This window comes from Toxotes jaculatrix, chromosome 21, assembly GCF_017976425.1.
Source record: "Toxotes jaculatrix isolate fToxJac2 chromosome 21, fToxJac2.pri, whole genome shotgun sequence".
Lineage (NCBI taxonomy): Eukaryota > Metazoa > Chordata > Actinopteri > Toxotidae > Toxotes > Toxotes jaculatrix.
The window spans coordinates 4,666,562-4,686,154 of NC_054414.1; the positions used below are offsets into that span (position 1 = coordinate 4,666,562).

At 44.1% G+C, this 19,593-nt stretch overlaps 1 protein-coding gene across 2 annotated transcripts; it reads left to right on the plus strand.

Annotated features, from left to right (window-relative positions):
- The first annotated feature begins 625 nt into the window (after nt 1–625).
- On the plus strand, nt 626–19,291 carry itgb4 (integrin, beta 4). Of its 2 annotated transcripts, XM_041067255.1 has the most exons (42): nt 626–997; nt 3,197–3,279; nt 3,639–3,721; nt 4,171–4,272; nt 4,386–4,590; nt 4,674–4,770; nt 4,887–5,058; nt 5,209–5,472; nt 5,574–5,663; nt 5,821–5,943; nt 6,229–6,396; nt 6,482–6,558; nt 6,722–6,930; nt 7,077–7,180; nt 7,296–7,391; nt 7,824–7,956; nt 8,100–8,225; nt 8,679–8,797; nt 8,896–8,929; nt 9,013–9,207; nt 9,375–9,478; nt 9,601–9,659; nt 9,821–9,844; nt 9,943–10,091; nt 10,241–10,420; nt 10,603–10,751; nt 10,996–11,203; nt 11,313–11,630; nt 11,784–11,947; nt 12,058–12,238; nt 12,636–12,773; nt 12,866–13,048; nt 13,140–13,268; nt 15,101–15,271; nt 15,370–15,519; nt 15,943–16,077; nt 16,251–16,400; nt 16,588–16,776; nt 16,895–17,050; nt 17,185–17,349; nt 17,612–17,731; nt 17,866–19,291. In XM_041067255.1, the coding sequence occupies exons 2-42, from the start codon at nt 3,204–3,206 to the stop codon at nt 17,994–17,996; spliced, it is 5,826 nt and encodes a 1,941-aa protein (XP_040923189.1). In that variant the 5' UTR covers nt 626–997; nt 3,197–3,203; the 3' UTR covers nt 17,997–19,291. The 2 variants fall into 2 exon arrangements, with proteins under 2 accessions (XP_040923189.1, XP_040923190.1); XM_041067256.1 differs by lacking the exon at nt 15,943–16,077 and having other exon boundaries at nt 627–997.
- The last annotated feature ends 302 nt before the right edge of the window (nt 19,292–19,593 follow it).

The window sequence follows — 19,593 nt, forward strand, 5'->3', positions numbered from 1 at the left end:
GGACAGAGACTTTCTTTCATTTGTAAAAGGTTGTAGGAACACAATCAAACACAGTGAGGACTGTCGCTGAGTGTCAGGGACACTGTGCTTTGCTGGTCCCTCTGCTCAGGAATGCCGATTTCCATATTGGTACTTTACATCTTTTACAGATCGACGGAAGTAGCTTGACTCTCAGAGAACAGAGAAAAGATATGTGGCAATCATAATGTTCATATCAAATATTTGACAAGTAGAAAATGTGCCCGTAAGTATGAGCAAACGATTGTGTAAACACAAGAGTCACAAAGCTGTTTCCCATAGCCTGCAGGCACTGACTGTTCTGTGTGCCACTCCCAAGAGCTTGGGAGGAGGCTCTGGGAAGGAGGGGCCTGGCTCCCCAGTCTCAAGCCCACACAGGTGAACTCCTGTTGGTGAGGAATGCAGCAGGGAGGGGGTGGGTGAGGTGGGGGCTTGACACACAGAGGTGTGGAGCTTTTCACTTCAAACAGGGTGGGGAAGAAATACAAGTACAGGAAGGGAGTTAACTCTCTCAGTCACAGCTACTCACCTGGATAGGGAAGACAGAGTGTGTATGTGTGGGTGTGTGTGTGTGTGCGCAGAAGCTAAAGGAGGGATCAAGTCCCAGCACACACAGTCATGTTCACTCAGTAGCTCTGAGTCTCACTGTCTTTCATATCTCTCTCACACTTAAAAACTCTTGCACACACGCAGAGACTCACACACACACACACACGCTTGAGTCAGTGTTTGACCAGACGGAGGGAAGAAAGCGAAGACACACAAGAAAAACTGAAAGTCGCTTTTTCTTTTTTTTCTTTTTTTTTTGGGGGGAACTTTGAACTTGGACACAAGGACTTTCCTTTCAGCGCAGGTGGATACAGACTTTTCCCAAACTCTTGGCTTAAACAAAGCAAAAAGGAATTTTTGTTTATTTATTTTTAAAAAAATTCATTGTTGGACTTTTGGACTTGGACTGGGTGAGACCGAGCAGTAAGAGGTTTGTTTGATCAGTAATCTCCTTCTTTCCAGTCATAAATTTCCTAACGGCTCCATTGTTTTCAGTGCCCTTCACGTTAAAACGTGTTCCTCTAAACTTCTCTAAACTGACTGATCATTCTGCTGGTTTGTATTTGTGTGACTTGTGATCAAGGTGAGGTGGCTGTGAAGTGTGCGTTATGTAACTTTATATCTCACCATGTGGTTATAGAAGTGCATGGGCCAGATTTGAATTTAGCTTAGTGGTTACTTTCTCTTGATTTTTTTTTTTTTTTTTTTGGCTGCCCTTTCTGCATGACTGCCCACATCAAAGCACAGGCTGTAATGCAACACAGGTGAAAGAAACTGGATCAGTGCAAAGAAAAGAGAATTCCCACTGTTTATCTGAGCACAGTTTGCCGTCGTCTACTGATTAAGACATATTCATCCAGCAGACCCCCAGCTTTAGTTTGCTTTGTGTTATTTGGGGTTTTTAAGGTGGAATGGAGAGATGTAGTACCCTAAAAGGCTTAGGCTGTGATTTAGCTGGCTGTCAAAGGCAGGGCTCAGGGCATGACCCCCAACCCTTTTACTAAAGACCCCCGCCCACCACCACCCCTTACTGATGATGTCATGATGGGGTCAGACCCACGCCCAGCAGTGGTATGTTCACCTGGCAGGCATGTTGTTGTCTCCAGAGACACTGAGCTCAGAGGCTTTGAAATAAAAAAAAAAGTCCCCCTCTCTTTGTGCCACAGAGCCATTCAGACTGAAGGAAAAAGCAGCACGAGTGACTCACTTCTATTTTCTGTCTCCTGGAAGCTGTAATTTGTGTCTCTCAGTTTATTGTCAGTGTCATAAACGCCTGCGTGCCTTTGATTTTTGTCTGAGAAGGAGCAAAATACAAAAGCACTTTTTTCCCCCACTCAGCTCATATTCCACCACTGATTGTCCAGTTTGGAGAATAAGAGCTGGTCTGTTCTGTTTTTTTTTTTTTTCCCCTGACCCTGATCCTAGTCAGTGATTTATGTGACAGCTTATGGCAAGAACACGCACCTGTAGTGATGTCAAGCTCACAGTGAAGTGCTAAGGAGTCTTTCCCATGTGTTTTCAGGCTGTGTCTTTAACTTGGATGGGTCATTCTCTCGCCTCAAGGAGAAATTCCTTCCTGGAGTTGTAAATCTTCGGTGCACAAATAATAATATATTTTTTTTCCTCTGCTCTGTGGCACAGTTATCTGCCCACTGAGACAATTACTGAGACATTTTACTCCACATAGTGCCCTTTGTTCACCCGCCATCTCCTGTCCTTAGTGGAGTTCTTTTCTTTTTTTTTTTTTTTTTTTTTTTTTTTTTTTGCGGCTTCCTGTCTATCAGATTGTTCTCCATCCAAGATTGCAGCATGAAATTATAAAGTGGTTTTATTGTGAAGAGTCTAAACAGCATGCAGCCCGGAATATTTCCAGGTCCCACCCTGTATTGGTCTCTTCTTGTCATGATTCTTCCATCATTTTCTGTCATGCCTCAACTGGTTTTTTTTTTTTATGGTGGGTCTGAAATTACCTGTATGAGAGTAGCGGATGGCACACCTATTTAAAAACTGTATCAAAGGAACCACTTGGCTGTGTACATTCAGGTGTGAAGCGCACAAGTGTGTTAGTATTGTCATCTAAGAATCCAATTATCTTTCCTGAGAGATGACATTTAAAGAATTGTGTCTCACAAATGACAACACAATTAGGAATCTAGCCATGCAGAGACTTTGGGATTTATTTTCACAGATATTAAGATGTGAGATGAGATTTCTGCCTCCACCCCAACATAATGGAGGTGAATGGAATATCACGCATGGTGTTCAAAACATTAGAGTATAACATTCAGCACTTATGTTTATATTCAAGTGTTAAAAAGGATGTTTATGTTCTTCTGAGAGTCTTTTTCCCTGAAAGTAGAGGCTGCCTCTCTGTCTTAAACCACTCTCAGATAGCATCTGTTTTTCACAAACTGAAGTGAAGGTAGAGGGAGTGTCTGGGCCTCTTCACTTTCTCTGTGCCCAGATCCAAAGAAAAGTACAGGTGGTTCAAGTTACACCTTAATCTGCAGAGATATCACCAGAGGATAAAAATCTCTCTGTGCCTTTCTCTCTCTCTCTTGCTCTATAACAGTGGATTTATCGTAGATGTGCACATTTGAATGTATTGGTTTTTATTTTTCTGTTGCAGGAAGGAGATGGGGAGATGGATGTTGCGTCTCTCAGTGGGACTCGGGCTTCTTGCCATCCTTTTGACCTACTGTAATGCTGAAGGTGAGGAATCCCAGAATAATATCTGATAATAGTCTCTGAATCAAACCTCTGAAATGTAGGGACTTTCTGATTTTCTTTCTGATGGCTGTTTAAATATACAATACAGCATGATATGTTTTGTATTTGTGAAGATTTATTTCGATATAGATAAGATTTTTTTTTTACCTTTTTATGATTTTATTTTATCTTTTTGTTTACTGCTGTATCAGTTTTAGGAAGCTGTCGGTTTGGTGTGGAGCACTTTGTGTAGAATCTGTTCAGTGAAAACAGCTGTGTTTCATGGGTCTGATTCGTGCTTTGTCGCCTCTCTGTGACTCTGACGCTCTCTCCTCCTGATCTGCCTCTCTCCCTCCTGACAGAGAACTACTGCTTTGCTGCCAGGGCCAAGAACTGCTCTGAATGCCTGCGGGCTGGAGTAGGCTGCGCCTACTGCCCTGATGAGGTGAGAGCGGGAAACAGCTGGAATATAAAAGAACTGGATTCTGCAAGTACAAAATTAAGTTAGAGACATCTGCCACATCTGGGCGGGGGGCTTGATTAGGGTTTTGATGTACAGCAGGGTTCACTCACTAATTGATCTAAGTTCAAAAATTGTAAATGATATTCTTTCTAAAATGTTTTAACATCTAAAATTTTCAAAAACAAACAATAAACCACTTAACAAATTCCAGTTTCTACTAATTTTACCCCCCCCCCCCCCCCCCCCCCCCGCCCCACCCAGAAAAAAATGAAGGTCAGCGTAATAGCATCTCCCTTCATCAGGATTTATGGAGATGGCTCAGTTGTCTTGAAGTATGAAACTCATATCACCTGATTATATAATTGACTAAGCCATCAACATAACTACTCAGCCACTCAGAACTCACTCGATCAAACATCCTGTTCACACAGACCTTCAGTGGCCCTCGCTGTGACCTGAGACAGAACATACTCGCCCAAGGCTGCAGCGCTGCGACTGTGATCACAGCTCAAAGCAGCGAGAGGACTGAGAGGGTAAGACTCCCATCACTCTCACCATCATTCCATCATTATGTTATTGAAATCCAAAACTGTCAAATCTTAACTTTCCTTTGTGCTTCCTCTCCTCTGCCCTTCTCGCTGCTCAGGCACAACAAATCAACGTGTCTCTGCAGCAGTCTCAGGTGTTTCCACAGCTGATGAGCATGACTTTTCTGCCAGGAGAGGAAAAGCTGGTGAACATGGAGGTGTTTGCTCCAGACAAAGGCCCTCTGGATCTTTATATTCTTATGGACTTCTCCAACTCAATGGCTGATGATTTGGACAACTTGAAGCAGATGGGCAAAGAGCTGGGTGAGGAGCTTTGAAACGGCGTCAGATCTGTGATGTGTTGGGATGACCGTTGCGTAAAACTGATGTAATGTATTTTCCTGTAGCATCATTGGTGGAAAGGCTGTCAAACGACTACACCATCGGCTTTGGGAAGTTTGTGGACAAAGTGATTGAGCCCCAGACTGATATGAGACCCTCCAAGTAAGAGAGAAAATGTGACATGAACACAATGGGGAAAAAAAGTAAGGCCTGTGCATAGAGGAGTGTAATCTAATTTCTTCTCTTTTTTTTGTCTGTCCTCCTCCTTCTCTTCTCAGACTTAAACAGCCATGGCCCAACAGTGACCCTCCGTTCTCTTTCCAAAATGTCATCAAGCTGACCAGTGACTTGGCTTTCTTCACCAATGAGCTCCAGAAGGAGAGAATATCTGGCAACCTGGATGCTCCTGAAGGAGGCTTTGATGCCATATTGCAGGCTGCAGTTTGTGGGGTTAGTAAGAACTGTTTTGGTTCTCCAAAAAAAAAAAAAAAAATCCTCCAAATATTGGGAATGAAGGGAAGTTCAATATGGCAGTAACAAGGATTGTGTCTACTAAGCGTTTAATCGTCTGCTCCCATTTTCTTTGTGTTCTTCTTCCAGGATAAGATCGGTTGGCGAGACCACAGCACTCATCTCCTGGTTTTCTCCACCGAGTCAGCCTTCCACTACGAGGCTGACGGTTCTAACGTGCTGTCAGGCATCCTGCGGCGCAACGATGAGCGCTGCCACCTGGACACACAAGGCAAATACACACAGGATGTAAATCAAGATTACCCTTCAATACCCACACTGGTCCGTTTGCTGCGCAAGCACAACATCATCCCCATCTTCGCTGTCACCAACCACTCCTACACGTACTACAAGGTTGGTGGGTTTTAGCTGTTCTGTTTTCACGGAAGTTATGCTCCTGAAATTTGATGTTAAGATTTAGGTCAAAGATTTTTTTTTTTTTTTTTATTGTTTAGAAACTCCAAGAGTATTTCCCCATTGCTGAGGTTGGTCTGCTGCAAGAGGATTCATCCAATATCCTGCAGGTCATGGAGATTGCCTTCAAGGTAAAATGACACCCCCTCTCACATTCGTCAGGTGGAAGAACATCTTTTTTTTTTTTTCCTTTTGTGGCTTTTTACAGTTGCTGATGCTCAGTAGACAACCAAGTCAAATGGCTGTGATCAGACTTGTGTTTGTTGATGTTCTCTTATGTCCTTTCAGAGTATCAGCTCTAAGATGAGCATCCATGCAGAGGAGAAACCCAAGGCGTTTGAGTCTCAGTTCCTGGACACCAGTGGACGTGTTGTAGAATATGGGGCCTTTGATTTCAAGCCTGGAGCAAAAGTAAGAGAGAAAACAAGACAGAAACGACTAATTAACCACACAAACATGCACTCATGGATTTTGAAGACCCCACATTTGTTTTTTTATAAGCTAATAGACACTTAGATTGGTGTTTTGTACTGACAACCAGTTTCTTTAATCTTATTTTTGATAGCAAACATTGATATTTAATCAACAAGTCCAATATTATCCTCAACTGTTTGGCTGAAACTGTCAGTGCAAAGATTCATACGGTTAAATGCTGTGTGTGCACACACATGCTCTAAAACTGTGTGTGTGTCCCAGGGCAAGCTCAAGATGCGTCTCAAAGCCCAGCGGATGATCGAGGAGGACCCTGTCTGTCAGATGGATCTGAATGAAAAAGAAGGGACCATGAGAATCAAACCGACAACCTTTAGCTCTGCTCTCAACATTAAGGCCTCAGTTTTGTGTCCGGTCTGCGAATGTGAGAAGGTAGATGCACAGATTAACACATAAGAAGTGCACAGGAAGTCAAGCTGACATCATTTACTCACCACTCTTTTACCTGTCCTTCCAGACTCCCGTCATTAAAGCAGCCATATGCAACGGCAATGGAGACCTAGTCTGTGGGAAGTGTAGCTGTTATGACGGATGGTGAGACAATAATTATTAACTCTTATGAAGAATAAAAAAAAAAAAAACAGCATACTTTTACCTGGGTTATGGAACCTCTACCAAGTGATGGACTGCTCAAGGACTCGGGGCTTAATAAAGCCTTTGTTTTTTCCTCTTTGCTTTGTCAACGTGTCTCCTTCAGGGTGAGCACATTCTGTAACTGCTCAGCCAAATCTTCAGTCCAGGACAGCAGCCAGTGCATAGGCCCGGGCATGACTGAACCGTGTTCAGGCCGGGGAGAGTGCATGGAGTGTGGCGTCTGCGTGTGCAACAACAAAGATCAGTTTGAAGGACCCTACTGTCAGTACGACAAGACCAAGTGTCAAAGATTCGGAGGCTTCCTCTGCAATGGTACGTTGTAGTTTGTGGTTTTTCTTTATACTGTCAGTAATTTCTGTAAGATTGCTTTGACAGCCATACCCCCCCCCCCCCCCCCCACACACACCATTTACCACAAGGATGATGCAGTTAAATCTTATTCTTTTCTGTTGTTTCAGATCGTGGCTCCTGCATTATGGGTCGTTGTGTGTGTACAGAAGGCTGGGAGGGAGGCGCCTGCGAGTGTCCCAAGAGCAACCAGACCTGTCTGGACACTAAGGGGGTGAGCAGTGAGCCAGCAGCTTTTATTGGAACATTAGGTTCACAAGGTTCATCATGCCACCTTAAGTGTTGGTGTGTCTCAAACTGGTGCCTGATTGTGTCTCTATTTGTGCCAGGGCGTCTGCAATGGGCGAGGTGAATGTGTCTGCGGTCGCTGTGAGTGTCAGAGCGCTGGTATTGAGTTGACTTCCACCTGTGAGCCAAATTTCCAGGTATGTGGACGTCATGTGTGTTATAATTCCACAACACATGTCAGGGAGGGTGTGTGTGTCCATCTAAATGAGAGGTCTCAAACCTGTTCCACAAAGGGTAGTGCTGCAGCTGGTTTTTGTTCCAGCCAATCAAGAGCACACAGTGTGACCAATCAACTGTCTGAAGACTGAGATCAGTTGATTAAATGATTCAGGTCTGGTGTGCTGCTGCTTGGTTGGAACAGAAACCTGCAGCCACGCGGGCCTTTGAGGAACAGGTTTGAGACCTCTGATCTAAATGCTCAGTTCCAACACAATTTCTAGTTGTGTTTTAGCTTTTTCAACTGCACTCAAGGCCTCATAGTATATGTGCTTTAAGCTTTAGTTAGCACACCTGTGTAGTCTTACCTGAGATTCTTTTTTCATGTGTATGTGTGTGTGTGTCCTGTCTAGGCCCAGCTGGGCGTGTGTGAAGGTACGAGGAGTTGTGTCCAGTGTCAAGCCTGGAAGACAGGAGAGTATAAGGAGACAGAGAAGTGTGACAAGTGCCCCTTTAAAATTGAACTGGTGGATGAACTCAAAGAATGTAAGCACACATGAAAGGAGCAAAATGGCTGTGATTTGCTTCCATTCATTAATAAATTACCCAGATACACCGCAACACTATAGCAGCAATGCCTAAAAACACCTAATAACAGTACATTTATGCCTGTATGTACGTGTTTTCAGCGGAGAACAGGCGTGAGTCATGCAGTTTCCGTGATGAGGATGACGACTGTACGTACTACTACACTGTTGAGAACCCTAAAGATCCGAAAGTTGGAGTCTTGGAGGTTCAGGTGCTCAAGAAGAAAGGTGAGCTGCAGGCCGGATATAAGTTACCAGACCATTGTCAATCAAATCAGACCACATCCTCACAGCCCTGATGGAGCAGATAATTAGCTCCATTAGCTGCACCTGTTCAACTGCTCGTTAATGCAAATGCCTAATCAGCCAGCCACATGGCAGCAACTCAATGCATTTAGGCATGTAGACATGGTGAAGACAACCTGCTGAAGTTCTAACCGAGCGTCATATTGGGGAAGAAAAGTGAGTTAAGTGACTTTGAGCGTGTACTGGGATTTTCCCACACAGTCATCTTCCAGAGGTCACAGAGAAAACATCCAGTGAGCGGCAGCTCTCTGGGTGAAAATGTCTTGATTCCAGAGGTGAGAGGAGAACGGCCAGGTTCCTTCCAGCTGATAGGAAGGAACTTCTGTATGATTGTTGAGTTTCTAACGTTATCTGCTTTTCATGATGACCCTTCAGATTGTCCTCCTGCTAGCCTCCTGTGGTTGCTCCCTCTCATCTTGTTCCTCCTGTTACTGCTGGCGCTTCTGCTGCTCTGCTGCTGGAAATTCTGCGCCTGCTGTAAAACCTGCTGGCAGGTACAAGCACTCACATTTGAACCCATTAATTATTGATATTTCACAGTAGAAGTAAAACCCTCTTTTCATGTCTTTCTCTTGTATTTTAATTGCAACAGAGCTGTCTTGGCCTGCTGCCTTGCTGTAGGAGAGGTAAGAAGTATTGCTTTAAATCCTTGATCGTTTCCCATGGGACCATGTTAAATATGAGTGACCTTATGTTGTATTGTCTGCAGGCCGCATGGTTGGCTTCAGGGAAGATGAGTATTTGCTCCGCCAGTCTCTGCTCACCTCAGACCATCTGGACACACCAATGGTGAGGACGGGCCCACCCAAAGGAACTGATGTGGTTCGCTGGAAGGTGACAGATAATGTGCACCAAGGACCCAATCACCCCCAGGCTCTGATAAAGCCCAATCCTAAAGAGACCAGTGAGTGTTACTTTTAAAATTATTATTAAAGTACATTTTTAGTAAGAAACAGTAAAGGGACCTCTTGGTATAAAGAAGTTGGGGACAAAGTTTTGACATTTAAAGCTACAGTTTTAACCTCCGTTTCCTTTTTTCCCCCTCTTTACTCTCTTTTTCATCATTTGTAGTCCAGTTCCCAGTCTCCCTCCGGCTGAACAGGTTGTTTTCTGACAGCCTCTCTCGCCCTGAATCCAGAGACGCCGAGCAGCTCCGCAAGGAAGTGGCCGATAATGTGAGTGTGGTGGTTTTTTTTTTTTTGTTTGTTTTTTTTTTTTCTTTTGTTGCTGTTGAGCATATGTACAAGTGTATGAATAATGACTGTGTCACTGAGTACACTTCTGTTCTTTCATCCAGCTGAATGAGGTGTACAAACAGATCCCCGGGGCCCAGAAGGTCCAAAAAACCACTTTCAGGTAAGATGCATTAAACCACATGTCCACTTACACTATGTTCCACACACACATGTTGCACATGTCATAATTATAAGATACAATTTTCCTCATGCTCTCTTCATTAAAACAAAAACAGAAATATAGATTCTCTTGCTAATTAATTCCTGTTTTGGTTCTTACAGAATGCAGAGAAATGCTGGAAAAAGGTAACTGATACAATACAAGATAACACCCAGCTTATTGTCTTTTTAAGTACCTGGAGATCACGCATGTCTAACGTCTATGCACCTCCTGTGCTCTTCAGGCAGGACTACACCATCATGGACACCGTCTTGTCTGCTCCACGCAGCAGTTATCCTGACATTGTCAAACTCACAGAGAAAAATGTCCAGTCTGGAAACTTCCATGACCTCAAAGTGGTGCCTGGCTACTACACTGTGGCCACAGACAGAGGTGCTTGTTAACTGTTTGGAAGACATTAAAATTACAGTGTACAGTTTATAGCAAAGTTAAGATAATCACTTTCTGATCCGTAATGAGCAACTTATAGCTTAATCGGTTTCATCATTAATCTTGTCATTATATCCGGTTCTCCTTTGTAGAGGCTGCGGGAGCCATAGAGTTCCAGGAAGGTGTGGAGTCAGTGGATGTTCATGTGCCACTCTTTGTCAAGGATGAAGATGATGACAAGAAACAGCTGCAGGTCGAGGCCATGGATGTGCCACTGGGCATTGCTGAGATTGGAAAACGTTTGGTTAACATCACCATCATCAAGGAGCACGGTGAGAAAGCTCGCGCTCCATAGATTTGTGCTTGAGAATCCGATTCTGACTTTCTGTGCCTTTTCAATCCAAGAAAATGAAACAAGCAACTCAACAGACCCGGCTGTGACTTGAAACAATGAAAAACATAACATCCTCGCTGTGGATCACATGAATTCATTCTCCCCTTTGTTTCCCCCCAGCCACAAGCGTGTTCTCGTTCCTCCAGCCGTCCTACATCTACAGCAGAGATGATGGAGTGGCCAACATTCCAATCAGCAGAGAGATCATTGAGGACGGACGCACACAGGTCACCTACCGTACACGGGACCTCACAGCCAAGGACAGGAAGGTGAGCTAATGGCTGCGCTGCCCTAAATTAATGTGGATCATGTTCTTACTTTTTAAAAATATGCACCATCGCTCTTGGGAGATGTCAAAGACTTTACTTTCATACATGATGGCATTGTTTTTTTTCTACCCTGAAGTGGCATTGGTACCTGCCCAGAAGTCGTAGCCAGTTTGTAAGGACTAGCAGGTGAAATACAAGTCTTAATCAAGACTGTAGTCCTAAATGTTTGCCCTATGTATTCAAGGACTACATGACTGTGGAAGGAGATCTGGCCTATAATGCTGGTGAGACCCAGAAGACAGTTACTGTTCGTCTGCTGGAGCTGGGTGAGAAAGATGGCCTTTTGGAAGACAAACAGGTCAAGCAGTTTGTCATGGACCTCAGTAACCCACGGCAGGGCGCCAAGCTGGGCCGCTACCCGAGAACTACTATCACCATCGCAGACCAACCAGGTGAAAGGACACAAGACGCTTTACATCAGTGTGTCTTTCCCTTGCTCCCAGCCAAAGCTTTGATTGCTAAGCTTTCTTCTCTCCATTGTCATTATCTTATTTTATCCAGAACCCAGTGGGGTGATGTTCAAAAAGGACATTCAGAGCTTCACCACGTCAGACCCAACCTACACCATCCCTGTGGTCCGCACTCGAAACCAGGACAGCCCTGCCACAGTGAAATGGCGCACCAAGAAGGGCCAGCGTTTTGATCTCTCCGGATCTCTGAAGTTCAATCCCGGAGAGACAGAAAAGAACATAGTGATTGACCCGAAATCCTATCCCGGCCCCATCCAGCCAGAAACCTTCCAACTGGACCTGCTTGACCCAAGTGGTAACACTTCTATTGGAGAGAAGAAGTCTACCCTTGTCAAGGTCACAGACGGAGGTAAGATATAATGGGGGGCACTGTCAAAAACAAGGAACAAAACTTAACATGACAATTTTGCAGAGTTGCTGGTGTGTCTCAGAGTTCATATAATAAGCAAAAGGATCACTCTATAACAGGTAAATGTTTATTTCATCCTCCAACTTCCTGCAGCTCCTGATGTTGCTCAGATGCAGCAGAAGGGCTACGTCAGCCCGAAAGCCACCTTGCCTGGTGGCCAACTTATGTCCCCAGCAAACCTTAAAGCCAAAGCAACTGGACCCAGAAACATCCGGCTCAACTGGGACCCACCACCTGGTAACCCCATGGGCTACAAGGTACATCAGAACAATATGATCAGAAGCTTCAAATTAATTTGATTTATATCATGAACAATAGGCTCTGTACTCATCAAATACCGTACATTTTCTTTCTTTGTGTGTTTTAGGTGAAGTACTGGATCTTTGGTGATCCAGAGAAAGACGCCCAGGTCTTAGATGTGAAGACTCCTCAGGCTGAGTTGAATAACCTGTACCCCTATTGTGACTATGAGATGCGAGTGTGCGCCTACAACGCGTTGGGAGATGGCCACAATACCAGCATTGTTTCCTGTCAAACTCTGGAGGATGGTAATTACTGCAAAGACTCTGCAGGAGATACAAGCAGATACAACTGTCAGTTACATGCATCTTGTAGAGAACATTTGCCTTTTTTTTTTTTTGTTTGTTTGTTTGCCTTTTTTTTTGGTTAGTTTTTGTGCAATGAAAGCACCTGGATTGAGTTGCTCTAGCTATTTGTAAATCTATCACTAAGAATGTGCATAGGGTCCTTCCCAGAATTCCACACTCTTTTACTCCTTTTTACTGAGAGTAAATATTTAGTGACTGCTGCTTAGTTAATAATTACCAATGTATGGTGCAACCCATTTTAATGTAGTGATGCTGAAATCTTCCACTTAGTCATCACTTATATCATAAATATGCTAAGTTTGAACTTAGAACCGACTCCTGCTTTGTTTCTCTCCAGTGCCTGGTGAACCTGGACGTCTGGCCTTCAATGTCATCAGTCCAACTGTCACTCAGCTCAGCTGGGCAGAGCCTGCGGAGACCAATGGCAACATTACAGCTTACGAAGTCATCTACACACCCATCGATGATGAACTGAGTAAGGAGACTGAGTTCCACCCAAAAAAAAAAAAACTGTACACAGATGCTTTGTGATTTTCATCATATTCTAATACTTCTACCTCCCCACAGAGCCAGTGGGCCCTGCCAAGAAAGTAAAGATTGACAACCCCAAGAAACGAATGCTGTTGATTGAGAACCTCCAGAATGCCCAGACCTACCAGTACAAGGTCCGTGCCCAGAACAGCATTGGCTGGGGCCCCTTCAGAGATGCTACCATCAACTTGGCATCCCAGCCTGCCAGACCTTTGTCCAGTAAGTCAGAGACAAAAACACCTCTAGAATAATTACAGTAAGCATTAGTTTCACTGAAAAGAGGTTTACTTCTCTTTCTTTTTGTCCCTAGTTCCCATCATTCCAGACATCCCTATTGTGGATGCAGAAGCGGGAGATGAGTATGACAGCTACCTGATGTACAGCAATGAGGTGCTGAAGTCCCCTGCAGGCTCCAAGACACCCAGCGTCTCTGGTGATGGTGGGTACCCAGAGCCAAAACCACAAGCTACTCCTAACAGCTGACAGTGTAAACCGGTTGTGCTAGTGTGTTTTTCTGATGCATGTTTGGCTCTGTCAAGATGCTTATGCCTGCCAGACCCACACAGTGTGGGCTGTCCTTGTAATATGGATCCAATTATTTCACTCCACATCCTCAGTACTCCCAGGCATCTTGCTTTGTTCCTGTAGCCAGAGTGTTTCTAAACAGTAAGTGCTGTGGCGTCATTGCCCTGTCAGAAGGAGAGGCAATATGAAATACTGGTCAGATCTGAGCTGTTGGAAATTGTTTTGTTTTTTTTTGTCTGTTTTTCTGTGTGAAAACCCCAAAGAGGCTGATATTAATATCCTTCCCTCCTCAATTTACAAGAGTGACATTAAGAAAGAGCTGGAAGCTGTTGGAGTTGTGAAGCCCAGCGATAGCATCAATCTCAGGGCTCTGCCTCTATCTTTTTCTTTATCACTTCCATCTGGCAGGCATTTTTCCTGCAAGCAACGCCCCTCCCCCCCCAAAAAAAATCTGCTTCCAATGCATCCACACGTATCTGCAGAAGAAGTGCTTTACGATCACAAACCACAAGGCCTTCCCTCATTAAATCTGCTGTCAGACTCCTGCTTTCTGCAGCCATTTCTGTGCTATCAGTTTGGATTTCTGTGGTATAATCACAACAATGTGTTACAGTTTGATTGAGAAGTAATGTATAGTAAAAAACCAAAACAAAACCTTGATCCTTTTTCCCTACAAATCTATTCTTCGCCTGCTTGCTTCTACCCCATGGCCCCAAATAAAAGGCTGGAAATATGTCAAGATGGTGGGGTCCGACCTAGATCTCCGTAAGGTGTCGTGGAAAAAGCAGGTGGACGTCATCCCCAATCGGCTCAGCACAGACACAGAGACGAGCTCAGATGAGGGCCGCTACCCCAGCTACGCTCAAACACCCCTGCCAGGTGAAGACCGTTCCATCAGACCCACAGATAAGACAGACAGGCAGCTAGCATGCCAGCTATTATGCACGGCCAGTCATGCGCGCGGCAAGGCAACCGACGTCTCTCTCTGCCTTTATGATTGATCCGCTCAGGAATATTATCATTCAATTTCAAGCTTCCATCCTCATTCCCTTGCCCCCTAGCTGGCACCTGTCCCATCTGTCCTCCCCGCCACCTGCCCAGAGAGGAGCACTGGCATCAACTGCCCCTCCTCCAGTTGATGATCGGGGGCAGGCTTTTCCAGGTGCCTGTCTCTGTCTCTCCTTTCTCCATCCCACTGGGGAAATGGTGATCTGGAGGCAACTTGTCGTGTGTGTGTGTGTGTAAAGGCTTAGTTACTGCGCGGCTGTGTTGAAATAATGGGTTCTTAATTAAACAGTCTCGTCTCTTCAGGGCAGTCAGTGAGGACACCTTTTCTTGCAGCTGTATTTATCTTCCCGTGTGCCTTTTTAGATCTGTAAAAATTGAAGTGTCACTTATCTGTAGAACTTATTCTACCCAAAACAACAGAGAAATCATTTTAAAGATGGTACTGCAGTTGTAACACCCATTGCCTGCAGTCAACAAAATTGCTTTCCTTGCCTGCGGATGGCACACGTTTGTTAAACTGCTGTTTCTGTAGCCTGTAAGTGGCACAAGAAGTACTGGAGCTACAGGTCATAAGCTGCTGGTGCTTCCTCTCTATAGACCTGCTGGGCCTGGTTTCAGGTGCTTCACATCAGTGGCACTGTGTTGTTCCAATCAGCATCAGAATGTTCAAATGCAAACTGCTGAACGTCTTAGGTTCTGTCTGTTGACACTTCTGGTTCCTGTTGTTTTGTCTCACAGATTACATGATGAATGGGAAGTGGGATCAGAACTTCCTTTTCCCAGGAGGATCGGTGACACGCAACTTGTCAGCATCATCCTCTCCCATGTCCACCCTGAGCTCAAACTACAGAGGGGCAGGCGGCTCCTCCTTTACCACAGAAACCACCACCACTTACATGTCCGGACCAGGTAAGATGGAGTTGGCCAGTTCTTACACTGAGGAAAAACATAGACAAAATACCACAATATTATGTGTCTTCATCCTTTATCGTTCTCTGGTCTTGTAGGAAGCTCTCGGAGACAGGATATAATTGGAGGTGGAGTGCATACATCAGAAGTCATCATGAGGAAGCGCTCAGAGAACAGGGGTTACACAGATGAAAACATCCGGGACTCTATTGTCATGGGAGATGTGTCGAGCAAGTTTCCAGATCTTGGTAAGCTTTAGACCTCAGCAGGTGTTTGAGTTTATTCCAAAGTAAATGTAAAAAGAATTAGCTCTGTCTTTCTGGTCTTAAAAACAAATTTTACTTTGGAGGACGATGTTTAAGTTGCCTCAGCAGGTAAACTGCAAGCGCATGAGGCCAATAGCTTGGACATCTGTTAGCGGGGTTGGGGCTGTTGGCTGCACAGCAGGCTTATCCAAAGAGACTTTGCAGGAGCTATGCTGACTATCGCTGTTTCTCCCTCCCTCCCTCCCTTTGTTTCATCTTTCCTTTTTTTTTAATTTTTTTTTATTTCACTCTCTACCTGCCCTTCTCCCCCTCCCACTGTGCCACTTCCATTGTTTTCCTTGCCTTTCTTCTTTATCACCCCTGGCGTCCTCCTCCTTTGCCCTCCCCTGCTCAATGCGCCATCAGGTGGTTTCGGCTACACTGGGATGCAGAGCAGCTCTCAGAGCCAGTTCAGCTACAGCCTGTCTCAGGCTTCGCGGGCCAGGACCCAGTCTTCGGATGTCAACGAAGCCTTATATAATCTGGACAGGGTGCTCCAGGGTGAGTCTGCAGCATGAAGGCAGTGGATGTGTTTGCTGGGTGTGAAGTGTGATGCAACCCCCCCACTTCACTCATCTTCAGTCCTGCTTCTCTAATTGCCTGATTATTTGTCTCCCTTTTGGATCTGATCACACCTGCTGTTCTATATGTCACCCATCTCTGTCACCCATCAGATGCACGAGTCTCTCCTGGCGTCCCAGACACCCCCAGCAGACTGGTGTTTTCTGCTCTGGGTCCCACTGCCCTCAAAGTCAGCTGGCAGGAGCCCCACTGTGAGAGGGACATCCTTGGCTACTGTGTCCTCTACCAGCTGATCACTGGAGGTAAATGAACCTTCAAGCACCATTGCTCTATCTGACCTTGTATTTACTGGGTATTAGTATGGAGGTAGTTTCTCATGGTTCTTTAGTTTGGGTTAGTTGCATTCACTAACTAGCCTTTTAGTCTTTATATACACACATTTTAGAGTATTTTTAGTTAAGGCTAAACGACCTGTGTCCTCTTCTGTAGGTGATGTGAAGCGCATCAGTGTGACGAACCCAGCAGAGAACTCTGTGATCATCCAGGACCTGCTGCCCAACCACTCCTACCTGTTTAAGGTGAAGGCTCAGAGCGAGGAGGGCTGGGGTCCAGAGAGAGAAGGGGTCATCACCATCGAGTCTGCTGTTGATCCCAAGAGTCCCCTCAGTCCTATGCCAGGTACTGATGCTATTTCATGTTGTCTCAGCTTTTTGGATTGGCCCACAGAAACAATGAATGTCTCTACAAATACAGGGTGCCTAACTTTCCGTGCTCTATATTTCCTCTTTCTCTGTAGGCTCACCATTTACTCTGAGCACTCCCAGTGCTCCAGGCCCCCTGGTCTTCACTGCTCTGAGCCCTGATTCCCTGCAACTCAGCTGGGAGAAACCTCGCAAACCCAACGGAAACATCCTGGGCTATGTGGTCACCTGCGAACAGCTGCATGGTGGAGGTGAGACTTTCAGGAACTTCCATATAGTGTTTTGCTTTGGAGTTAGGTTATGTAACACTTTTACTACACTACACTTTTTTTATTCTTGGTTGTGAAAATGTATTTTTCTGACCTCTGTCTCTTGTCCTTTACAGGTGACATGCGTTCCTTCCAGGTGAACGGCGACAGCGCTGAGACCAGTCTGACTGTTCCAAACCTGACTGAGAATGTTCCCTACAAGTTTAAGGTCCAGGCTCGGACCACACAGGGCTTCGGTCCAGAGAGGGAGGGAATCATCACCATCGAGTCTCAAGATGGAAGTAAGAGGAATTTTATCAGCAAATATTTTGATAATGAATCTGAAAGCTCCCAGTAGAAACTGAAATGTTCATTCAACCCTGTAATAGTGGGGATGGAACAAAAATCATGATTTTTTTTTTTTTTTTTTTTTTTTTTTTTTCCTTAATACCTTGTTAGTAATGGGACTAAAATTGCATACTTTGTCCTAAGGGTGGAATTGGGAGAAAGATCACAGACATACCTTCTAATATTTGAGTTTCTGGCCTTCCTCACCTTCTGTAGGTGCGTTGTCTCAGTACAACAGCCAATCAATGACAAGGAGGGAAGTTTTCCACTTGCCAACAGAAACCAGCACACGAACCAGTGTATCACACACCATGATCAACGACCCCTATTTCTCAGGTACAAACAGTTTGAGATTCAATTCAGTTCTGCTATTAAAAAAAAAAAAAAAAAAAAAAAAAAAAAAAAAAAAAAAGAAAAGAAAAAGAAAAGATAAGCATGTAAATGAACATGTGTTGCTCCCTCTCTAACAGATGGGATGATGATGACCACCCAGCACACAGAGACCAGTGGCATGGTGACTCGTCAAGTCACCAAGGAAGTGGTTCAGAGGAGCGTCATTGGAGGAACAACTGTCACAAAGAAGATGTTTTATGAATCTTAAGATCTTATTTAACGCTGCCCAACGTAACACCCAAAGGTCCAACATGACGAGGAATCAGAGATTCTCTTTTACAGAGAGTTGACTTCAGAGTACTCACACGGTCAGTGTATATTTATATATATATATATATATGTGTGTGTGTGTGTGTGTGTGTGTGTGTGTGTGTGTGTGTGTGTAGGTGTGTGTAGGTGTGTGTAGGTGTGTGTAGGTGTGTGTAGGTGTGTGTGTGTGTGTGTGTAGGTGTGAGATTCTGTGACCAAAAAAAAAAATTTCATGGAGAGGAGGCCTTTTTATTGTTGTCTGTTACAAACTGTGGCCACTGTCCTTCAGGATGAGGTTCATTTCAACATGTCCAATAACTTTCACTGTTGCTTCATTCTGGTTTCTTTCCAGTAAGGAAATCAGTTTCGTGTTAGACTCCACTCCCTCTGTTGGTTCAGATCTGGAAACACAGACTGGGGCTTTAAAATAGGCAAGCATGTCTGTGTGTGTGTTTTTTTTTTTTTTTTTTTTCTCTTCTCAGATGCTTTATAAGGTTCTTTTTCATGCAAGTGGTCCTATCCTTAGTGATCGAGAGCATCGAAGTGGAGTATTTGGGGACTTTTGTTCATAGATTTGTATTATATTTAAGTGTGATAAAAGTTTTTTTTTCCAACCATATTTAATACTTTTTAATATTTTTACTTCAGTAGACTGACATTGAATTTCATGCCAAATACAGAGATATTTCTGCACACACAGGTTTGTGCTTGTGTCGTTGCTTTATAGGCACAGTTTGTACTGACGAGCAGAGGGATGATTATGATCTCAAAACTCTATTAGATATGATGTGGTTTTGCATTTCAGAAGATGTTTAAACTCCACAATGTGGTGTACACTGCTTCAACATACATCTCGTGTGCTTCTTTACTCTGCATGGCCGTTGTATTTTGCATTTTGGGTATTTCAACATTTTAACAATGAATTCTTGATGTTTTAGAGAAATTGTATGTAAAGACACAAAGATTGTATTTGCTTAAATGCAAGTCCTACTGTGTTCAGGCCTCACATTTCGTTAAAAATGCTTTATTATCTAAAACACATTTTAGATAAACATCTGTATTTTTTTTTTAGGAAATACAAATAGGTGGATCAACTTTTCACCAAAACCAGACTCAGTAAAGTATTGATGTACTTTTGATCATCATGTATCACTTACTTTTGAGCGGTTGACTTTTTTTTGCATGGTCTTCTTTTTCCTGTACTTCTATTGCACTTAAAGATTTTGAAATTAAAAGATTTCTGTTATATATGAATGAATGTGTAAATGATGTGTGAGCACTAAAGACAGGAAGGAGCATTTACCGATAATTTATTGTTTGGGAGAAGGGAAAACACAAAAAACATCTTTATGTTGCACACACAAACGAAAACACAGCTGCAGAAAGAAAAAGCTCATGCCTGACAAATGTTTGCAGGAAGCTTGAAACAAAGAAGCAAACAGAGCAAGAATTAACTCTTTAACATGCGTCAAGCCAGTCTCTAATTATCTGCCTCCACGTGTCAGCATCAGCCCTCATCATCTGCACTGTTTAACTGCACAGCCCTCATGCTTTTA